Source organism: Monodon monoceros, unplaced genomic scaffold (genome assembly GCF_005190385.1).
Source record: "Monodon monoceros isolate NGI ecotype Baffin Bay Population unplaced genomic scaffold, NGI_Narwhal_1 Super_Scaffold_9, whole genome shotgun sequence".
Lineage (NCBI taxonomy): Eukaryota > Metazoa > Chordata > Mammalia > Artiodactyla > Monodontidae > Monodon > Monodon monoceros.
In genome coordinates this window covers 16214702-16224767 of record NW_021703786.1, presented here as the reverse complement: position 1 = coordinate 16224767, position 10066 = coordinate 16214702, and the positions used below count along the sequence as shown (strand labels likewise).

General features: G+C 51.2%; 1 protein-coding gene across 4 annotated transcripts; it reads right to left on the bottom strand.

The window, feature by feature from the left end:
* LOC114889779 (transcription factor CP2-like protein 1) lies at positions 1-9231 on the bottom strand. 4 transcript variants are annotated; one of them, XR_003792107.1, is made up of 16 exons: positions 9023-9231; positions 8373-8524; positions 8163-8236; positions 7305-7410; positions 7090-7196; positions 4846-4998; positions 4497-4607; positions 3923-4020; positions 3668-3722; positions 3291-3384; positions 2807-2897; positions 2266-2348; positions 1658-1803; positions 1462-1513; positions 682-831; positions 1-599 (listed from the first exon to the last, which is right to left on the bottom strand). XR_003792107.1 is itself a non-coding variant. In XM_029213363.1 (16 exons), the coding sequence occupies exons 1-16, from the start codon at positions 9103-9105 to the stop codon at positions 560-562; spliced, it is 1590 nt and encodes a 529-aa protein (XP_029069196.1). In that variant the 5' UTR covers positions 9106-9231; the 3' UTR covers positions 1-559. The 4 variants fall into 4 exon arrangements, 3 of the variants coding, with proteins under 3 accessions (XP_029069196.1, XP_029069199.1, XP_029069198.1); XM_029213363.1 differs by having other exon boundaries at positions 682-826; XM_029213366.1 differs by having other exon boundaries at positions 1-831.
* Between the last annotated feature and the right edge of the window lie 835 nt (positions 9232-10066).

The window sequence follows — 10066 nt, the reverse complement described above, 5'->3', positions numbered from 1 at the left end:
CTACACAGAAAAACATACACAGAGAAAATCACTCTCAGGTAGATTATAGGCCTAAAAGTGAAACACAAAATTAAAGTTTGAACTTTGAAAAATATTCATAGGAAATATTTACCTTAATGTACGGAAAGATTTGTTAAGGCCTAAAAATTAAAAGATTAATTTTAATTCAACTACATTTCTTAAATAAAAAATAATAAAGCCCTATAGCCTCATTGTTCAAGAAGAGAGCTATAGTAATTCCCAAGTCTCTAGAACTGAAGTTTTAAATAAGTGATTTAATAGTTGAATAATCTTTTGGAGGCTTTAGTGGTTAGTTTTTGCCCAAACTAATTGGGAAAAGAATCCAGTCGGATTTATTTATATTTCTGTCCCAGACTCCGTCCCTTGCCCTGGTCTGTAAGTTTAAGCAGGGGACATATCCCCAAGAGGACCATAACACCAAGAGAATTGGACAACACATTGAATATATATATATAATGTCCAGCAGCACTGCTTAGGGCAAAAGCTCCTGTCCATATTGCCAGGGTTTTTTTTGCCTCACAGGCTTGGCCAGCTCAGCTCAGCAGGGAAGGCTGTGTCTCAGGGATTCCAACAACTTGCTGTTGAGCAGAAAGAAACGTGAGCCTGGGGGCTGCTTGTCTCCTCCCCAGGGGTAGGACCCATGACGATTTGGCTCTTCACCTGAAGCCTGGTGAAGCCGCTGAGGATGTTAACAAGGCTTCTGGTGAGCACAGGACCCCAGAGAGCCAGGCTGGCACCCGTCTCCTCCTCTTGCAGCAGGGCACCCCTGGGCCTAGGTCAGAACCAGGTAGTAGCCATCTGGATTCTGCACTGAAAGCAGTAAAAAAAAAAAAAAAAAAAAAAAAGGCACCACCGGGGTGAGACGGGCCCCAACCACCACTAACTACTGTGCTGCTTCTAAACCTCCAAGCGGCCTGCAGTGCCTCTGCCACACCCAAGTGTTCTTCCTGCCCCACCCTGGATCCAGCTCTTTAGGAAGCCTCCCTGGGTACCGGAGCACAGAGGAGGGATAGAGGGCAGGCATCTGAATAACCAGGACCACAAGCCAGCTGATCAGAAGTGCTCTGCTCCAGGTGGTGTCCAGCAAGCACCTGCCCTTCTGACTTGTATGACTCGGGGGGGGGGGGAGGTGCGGGAAGAGGGGTAGAGGCCTTTCCTTCCCTTCTGATAAACTCCCTGAAACTAGGGCATGTCTCCCTCATGAGAATGCGTTTATTCAGTTCCTTCTTCCTGAGCAATAAATGGCTGTCTCTTAGCTGTATGACCCTGTCCCTTTGACACAAAGCTGGTGTTGAGCAGGTGTTTACCCCTTGATTGGGACACAGCACCCGCAACACACCTTCAAGGAACCTTTTAATCTCATTTAGGAGGCAGTATTATAAACTATCTTACCTTTTCTAGGGCCTGTGAGACACACGCCTCTCCCTCTAAAAGCCCTACCTTTCTTCACCACAGCCACAAAGTACGATTCATCCTCAAGATTCTGAACCACCTGCAAGGGAGAGGGGTCACTAAGACGATTCTGTTCTTAGAACCAAACGGAATAAGCTAGGGCAGGGAGAGGGAGACTGGGCCTGGTGTTGGAAGAATGATCCAGGCCTTTGTGGGACCTTGCAGGGAACCGCTGCTGATTTACCTGGTCACTGAGGAGAATGAGGATGCCCCCAGGGCCCTGGTGGAAGAGCCGATGGATCTGATTGGCTGGGAGGGCCAGCAGTTCAGCCAGTTTCCCCATGAGCTCTACAGCACTGAGTTCATCCAGAGAGATCTCTTGATAAAAGCCTGGGGGTGTGGGCAGCACAGGGGCAGGAGTCAGTGGGGGCTGCGGCCCAGAGGGAGCCCCAGATATCAGGAGAAAGGAGAAGACAAGGCGACAGGCTCATTGGGAGGGCCCGGGTCAGGGGAGAAGGAGTAGAGAAGGAAAAAACCTTACAAATCCTCTTCACTTTCACCTCCTATTCCTCACCTTTGGGGAGGCCTAGGCTGAGAGGAACCCCCAGTTTAAAGAAGAGATGGGACACCGTATGATAGAATGACAGAATCAGATGGAGTCAGAGTATAGAGCATGGAGGAATAAACCCAGGGAGTCATCCTGAAAGAAGACTGATCTAGTCATGGAAGATGAGAATGCCAAGGGCATCCTGGGTCCCAGGAATGGTGGAGCATCACCCCTTCCCCAGCCCAGAAGAGGTTTCATGCAACCACACCTGAGTTCCTTGTCCTCTGAAGAGGCCAGAACCTCACCTGAGTCAGGGTTCTTAGGAACCTCGTTCTCTTGCCTAGAGGCCTCCTGAGCGACATATAAGGTCAGCCGGTGACGGATGGGCCTGGGCCAGGAAAATAGTCTACATTCATACCTGAACTAACAGGTCCCAGTTTTAGCCCCCATCCCTGGGAGAAACCCTGCGTCCTCCCAGGTCTCTAGGGATGGGGGGGTCACCAAACTTTTCTTAGGTATTTAGTGAATGCTGGACCCTAGGGGAGAGAAGATGAGAAGAATCCATCTCTGTCCCCAGAAATTGAGTGATGCAGATGGGCTGGCCACAGAAAGAAGTCACAGGAGCCTAACTTTTAAGCCCAATTCTGCTAGCCTTGCTTGCTCTGTGACCTCAGGCAGGTCGCTGTCCTTTGGGCCTGAGTTTCTTCCTTTGTAAAAAGAGAGAAGTGGGGGCTAAGTGGTCTTTCAGGAGCCTTTGGCTTGAACAGTCTATGAAACGTGAGTGTCAGCTGAGTTGGTAAGTGCCACTACAGTGGGAAGGGGACCCTGGTTGGCAGTGCCCAGCACCTGGCTCTTAGAGTATTGAAAAGGCGGATCCCGTCGGCAGCTCCACAGATCTGGATAAGGTCCTGGCGGGTAAGCTTCAGCAGATCAGTGCCTGCAGAGTCAGACAGGGCTAGATTAGGGGAAGAGAGCCCTGGGATCAAGGGTGGCAAGGGATACAATCCAACATTAGTCTACAAATAGCCCTGGTATGCCCAGACATGGGAACCAGACTTGGATTCAAATCCCACCTCTGCCACTTGCTAGCTGTGTGTCCTTGGGTAAGTTATTTAACCTCTCTGAGCCCTGTCCTCAGGGGTAGCGTATAAATTGTATGGGATAATACGCGAGAAGAGAGCCTAGCCAGCATAGTGTGCTTGCCAACACTTAGTTCTACATAGAAGTTAGTTGAAGGTCACACAGCAAGCCAGGACAGAGACAGGCTTCCTGCCCGACTGTCTGCCCTCAGTCCCCTACAGGTCAGGTCCCTACCAGACCCCAGCCTCACCAGTGAAATTGGCCAGCGACCGACAGTAGTTGGAGAACCGGTGCCGATGCAACCACTGCTGTGTCTCTAGGATGGAGGCTCCAGGGTTCAGATCCTGAGGTATAAAGAGAGCGGTCCAGATAACACCGTGGACCCACGGACTGAGAACAAGGTGGAGGGGAAACATGGCCCCTGCCCTTGGAGGTCCCAAGTCTGAGACGGGAGGCTCATCCTGCCGGAGGGAAGTGCCCAGCGCCATCCGCGAACCATTTGACTATCTGTGGCCATACCACATCTCCCCACCAGGGGGCAGGGCCACCCTATTCTGGAGAGTGAGATGACACTGCTGAGAAGGCTTTGCAATAGGGGATGTGGGAGTGTGGAAAGGAAAGACTCACCTGAGCTGGGCTGCCCCCCAAGGTGTCCGAGGCGAATGGTGGTGAGGAGCAGAGCCTGTGGGGAGCAGGGAGTCAGGCTCAGGGAAACAGTGCGGCCAGTCTCCTGCCCCCCTCATCCTTCCCCAGGTCTGTCCCGGTGTCACCCACGTGTTCCCCAGAAGCTGCCTCAGCTGCACCCTCAGCTGCCTAGGCTGAGGGGCTCTTCTCTTCATTCTCACCCCCAAGGGCTGACAGAAGGTGCGCGTCCTGCCTCACCTCTCCGCGGACAGGAGCTTGCAGGAGTTGGGGGAGGTCAGAGCAAGAGGGCTCAGAGGCGGGTGGGGTCCCGAACTGGGCTCTGGCCACGGTGAACACTGCAGGTAGACAAGCAGCGAGGTTAGCCTGGACATTCGGGTGTGTGGGGGGGCGGTGGGCAGTGGTGGCTGTTGGCCTGCCTTGGGCCAAACTTGGCCCCTGCCCCAGGAGTCCCTGACAAGTAGATCAAGTTTCCACACAAAGAAGAGAGTAAACTAGCCTGCAGCTCTGTTTGGGGGATTTGGGGAAGGCTTCCTGGAGGAGCTACAGCAGGAAAGGAGGTGCTCCAGGCAGAGGGAGCAGAAGTGAGGGGCGGCCACGGCAGGGCAAAGAGAGGCAGCCGGCAAGGCGTCATCTCCTGGGAGTCTTGAACAACAGGCAGTGCAGTTTGTCCTCGCAGGAAACAGGTGGAATCACTGGGAGGCTGTGATGATCCTGGAGCAGTCGCAGCCCCTGAGGCCTCAGTTTCCCAGCGTATACAACGAGGATCTTTTCTCCAGACCTCCCCTCCCGCCCCCGCACCCAGTACACACACCTCCATGAAGACTGTGCTCTCACAGGCTGTCTGATACTTGTCTCTCTGATGCACGGGCTGTTTCTCAATCTTCTCCCGGTCAGTTTTCAGTTTCCGGTCAGCTCCTTTGGGCTACAGGAGGGTGACAAGAAAACCTCAGAGGCCTTCTTTACCTGCCCACTTCTCATTACAGGAGGGGCTGTGAGAAAGAGACCAAGCCCCATCCCTCTGTGCACGGAGAATGAAACAGTCCCAAAGAGGGGAACCGCAGGCTGAGGGTCCGCCGCAAAGCAGAGCCAGATCCACACAGCCAGCAAGGCAGGGTGACAGCCCTGAGAGGGAGGGGACAGGGCCCCCGTGCTGCATGTACCTTAAACACCTTGATGAGGCAGCCAGCTGAATGCAGGTGCTCCGGCGAAAGCTCCTTGTCACTGGGCTTGAAAGTGTCGATCTGAAGGCGGAAGGGAACACCTTTCTCTCCACCTTTCTTCCTAGGAGTGAACTCAGTGCTGATGCAGTGAACCTGTGGTGGAAAAGAAGGGTGACTCCAGGTCCCACCCACATTCAAGGGATCTCACCTGAAAGCTGTTACCTGTCTGTCACCTGTCAGCCATTAATCACAGCAACTTCCCACCCCCAACCAGTGTCTATTCTTGAAGCATAACTTTTTTTTTAAGGGGAACAATTTTTTCCAGCTTTACTGAGATATATTTGACATATAACATTGTGTATGTTTAAGGTTTGCAGTGTGTTGATATGGTACATTTATATATTGGAAAATGATTACCACCCACCATAGCATTAGCTGCTAACACCTCCATCACAGAAACACCCCATCACATAATTACCCTTTTTTTGGTGGTGAGATCATTTAAGATCTACTTTCTTCTTAAAATATAACTTTATTAGGTTCTTTCCCTTGTTCAAAATCCCTCAGCAGCTCCCCAGGGTTATGAGATGAGAAGCAAAGTCCCTGACCCTGGCTGGCATTCAAGCATCTTAAAGAGTCAAGTCAAGCTTTTCTGCACGGCTGCTCTCTCTCCCCCATCAATGAACCCACTGACCTACCGATCCAGCCTAATCATCACCTCAATACACCTGCATAGCTTTTTCTCTACCGGGAAAGCTCTCTCTGCTCACATCTGAGCCAATACATCCCATTCCAGGGTAGGGTTGCCAGTTAAGATACAGGATGCCCAGTTAAATCTGAATTTCTGATAAGAAACAAATAATTTTTTAGTATCAGTATTCCCAAGTATTGCATCATGGGACACACTGATACTAAAAAAAAAAAAAATTCTTTAGCTAAAATTCAAATTTAACTGAGTGTCCTGTATTTTATTTGCTAAATCTAGCAGTCTATTCCAGGAAGCCTTCCTGACCTGCACACCCACTGTAGCCCTCCCAAAATCTTGTGAAGAACAGGTAAAGGTTGGGAAGCGGAGGCTCACAGAGATCATGTGACCTGGGCAAGGTCCATGCCAGGAAGTGGTGGAACTGAAATTGTGCCACATCCACCTGACTCCAAGTCCAGATGCTTAGACTATAGTGGACACTCAAAATAGGGACTTACAGGTGAGTTTTGACAATATTGTTCGATTATAAAAGGAAATCTTTCAGCATAGAAAATATGGAGAACGCTGAAAAAGTATAAAGAAGAATACAAGCATTTCCCATCACCCCACCTCTCAGAGATAATACTGTTAACATTCAAGTATTGTTTCTTCCTATCTTCTCTGGGCAAGGAAAGAAAAACCCACAACTTTTGTATACACACACACTTTTATTTTTACAAAATAGAAATCAAACTTTAAATACAAGTCTATATTCTGCCTTTACTTATGGGAAAGCAGTTTCTCTTGTCATGAAATATTTCTCAGAGACATCATTTTAATGGCTACACAATTTCCATTATAAACCTGTACTAAACACTTATTTCAAAGTCAATCCTCTTCTGATGGACATCTGATTATTTAAAATCTTTTAATATATAAAGCGACACTGGCATGAATAGCTGGTAAATATATCTCTGTGTATTTATTGAACACTGCGATAGCGGAACTACTGGGTAAATGAGTATGAACATTAAATTTAATAAAATTTGCCCACGTGCCACATACCTACAGAATGGGTGCACCAATTTGCATTCTCAGGATATGAGGGTGTCTGTTTCTCCAAACCTTACCAATAACAGTTTTTTTAAAGTCTTTGCCAGTTATATATATATATACACACGCACACACACACATATATAATTTTTATTAGCATTATTAGCATTTTATATAACACATTATATGTCATACGTGGCAACTATTTTTCCCATTTGATGCCTCCTTTTAATTTTGCCTGTGTATTGCAGACCGTTACTTTTTATGAAGCTAAATTCTGTCCTATGTTTTGTAATTTCTCCCATTGCCTTAATGTTTAACAAGTCCTTGCCTTTGGTGAGACTCGATCAACATTTATCCATCTTTTTTTCCTCAAGGTGTTTCTAGAAGTGGTTCATTCTTATCACGCCCCCCATCACCACCCAAAATCACCTTCCTTTCCCACTTAGGCTGCTGCCACCCACATCTGAGCTCCAGCCTCCTCCCTGTCTCAGCTTCAGACTCACCTGCAGAAAGAGGGAGGTCCTCTTGGCCGGGTCCCAGTAAAACTCCACCGTGTTGAGTTGTGAGGGTAGCACTTGGGGTTCTATCACCCCCACGGACAGTGGCACATCTGCAGGCACAGGGTTGCAGGCAGGGAGTCGGGCTCAGCCCTCCCCATCCACAAGGGCCTCTAAGACAGAAAGCAGCCCTAAAGGGTCCCTGGTCCCTCCCCAGTCACCTATGTCCAGGATGCGGTCCCCAGGCCGGCTCCACCTCCACCCATCCAGCTGCTGCTGCTCCGTGTACTGCAGGCGCCGGTCGTGGAAAACCACACGCACCACACTCTGCGGGCACAGGAGGGCGCCTGGGCATTTGGGAACCAGTTCCCACACCTGGGGCAGGCCAACCTTTCCAGCCTCTCCCCCACCTTGCTTCCCACCCTCCAGGGGCAGAAGGACTTAGAATCACTAGATCCGTGTCCAGATGCCACCTGCCACTCACAAGCTGTGAAACTGAGGAAGTAACCTAGAGCCTCAGTCTCCTCATCTGTAAAATGGAGGCGTTAATCCCTTCCCACTTGTAGTCACTCTACCCATTTCTTTTCTTCGCTGCACTTATCAGTTTGCGATTTGTAAGTCAGATTGTAATTGCATATATTAATAATTCGTGTAATTACACGTTTGTCTCACTCAGCAGAATGCAAGCCCCCTGAGGAAGGAAACTGCATCTGTCTCTTTACCCCTGAACCTCTAGCTCATCGAACAGTTTCTGGCAAAGAATTGGAGCTAAATACTTTTTTTTTTTTTTTTTTTTTTTGAGAAAGAAGGAATCATGTGTGTGAATAATGCTATGTCAATGTATTTCTAAGTCCTGGTTCTGCTACTTACTGGCTCTGTGTCCTTGAGAAAATACTTAACCTCACTGTGCCTGTTTCCTCAACAATTCCTGCCCACCACTGAGCTATTGTGAAGGTCAGATTGAAAGGTGGACCTGAGAGGCTTCTACTTGACAATGACATCATAGTGATGACATTGGCTTCCTGCCCAGAGGGATAGTCATAGCCAGCTTTTGCCAATTCTGGAAGGGATGCACCTACCTTCAGCAGCCGGGGCCCCTGGGTGGCATCGCCCAGTTTGGGGTTGCAGAGCATCCTCACCTCATAGGACTGGCCTGGGAGAGATTAAGGGGATGTGTGAGCCCCACTCTGAGGGGCAGAGATGCTGCCTGCCACCCCCAGGCTGCCCTGGGCCCAGCCTCCAGAGCTTGCTGCCTCGCTAGCCCCTCTCCTTCCCCAGGCCCAGCTCACCCTGGTTCAGGTAGGTGAGGGTCTCCTCCTGCTGCTTCACAGCTGGCGAGGTAGCTGCACAGAGCACGTACTGGAAGGCGGGGCAGGGCGGTTCCGAACGGGGGACGTTGGGCGGCTCTTCCTGCTTCAGGTAGGGCAAGGGCAAGGCCTCCCTGCCAGGGAGAGGAGGGCACTGCTGGCTTCCTGCCCTGTCCACCCCATCCTCTAAGAGGCTTTGACTCTTTCTGCCAGGTTCTCCCTTCAGGGAGCCCGCAGTTTGCTGTAGCAGGCACCCCTGCAGCAGCCAGGGCCTAAGGGGCCCCTGTTCAGCTCCTCTGGCCTCCAGCAGACCTCCCTTAAGGTACCAATCCCAGATACTACCAAACATTTGCAAACATCTGCTATCAATTACTTGTTTGCACCCTCAGGACTTGCCTGACACCCAGTGAATGCCCACCACAAGTGTCCTGAGTGGGTGGGTGGTCAGGATGTTTTGAGATGTCCTGGGACCCACTGAACTCCAGGTACATTTGACCACTTCCCCACCCCCAGAGGAACTCAAGATCGGGAGGCCCATAACCTTTCACTTGAAACAGAGGGCCCTGCCATGTCCATCTCAACTCAGAGCAGGGCCTTCCTCAGGGACTGTGGGAAGGGGATGTGGCCCTTACCTGAGCAAGCTGCTTGGTGGCCCGGGGTAAAGTTCCCCGGGGCTGGGCCACAGGTGCTCCGGCTGGCTGTGCCAAAACAGCATCTTGGAAAAAGAGCAGGACCAGCTGTGTCACAGAAAGCTCAGCACCGGGTTGAGCTGGACCCACTGGGCCATCCACCCGGGGCCTCGGGCTTTATGTACAAGAGCATAGCCCCAAAAGGGTGGGGCAAGGCCTCAGCCTCTTATTGGCTGAGCAACCGGGGCTCTAGGAAACTCAGGACCTATTAGGCAGCCCAAGCTGAGGGGAATCAAGAAATGGCATCCCTAGGGCTCCCCACCAATCATTAACTCAAAGGGGAAGTGGTGGTGCAGCAAAACAAGTCACCGGGACGGACATCCACTGCCCCACCATTCCCCCAGAGGCCCAGAACAATGAGGGGCACCCTCAGGCTAAAAGATTGGCCCCAGATCCATAAGCCACGTATAGAGTCCTAGAGACCTACGGGCCCAGACCCCTCACAGGACCCCATGGGGGGAGGGTGGACGGGAAGAGCGACAAACAACATCACATGGACCGACAAAGGGCCTTTGCTCCCCCTGGCCTCCTTCCTTTTCTCTACCCCGCCCCCATACACACAGGTGCAGTGATGGCCTGACACCTGTCCTGTCGCTGGGGGCTACCTGGCTAGGGGACTGGAGTTTACAGAACATAGTCCAGCTTGCTGTGGAAACAACTTGGGGGGTGGTGCTGGGAGAGAGAGCGTGCCTGTGAGGAGGAGGGGGTGGGCCCGGGAGAGCCCCCCTCCCAGGGAGGTAGAAGGAGAGGAGCTCCAGCTGGGCTGGTTTCTCTGCCCCTCCTCTGCCCTGGGGCTTGGGGTGCACTGTGTTTATGGACAAATACAGTCTGCCTGGGGGACGACCCCCTTCCCCAGGCTCAGCCCCTGTTGTCACTGTACACAGTCAGCTCAGGGGCCCCCCTGCCCCCACCCCCCACTACTGTGTTGGGTGTAAATAGATAAGGGCCTTGCAGAGAGCACAGATGGGGCTCTAAAGATGCGGCTTG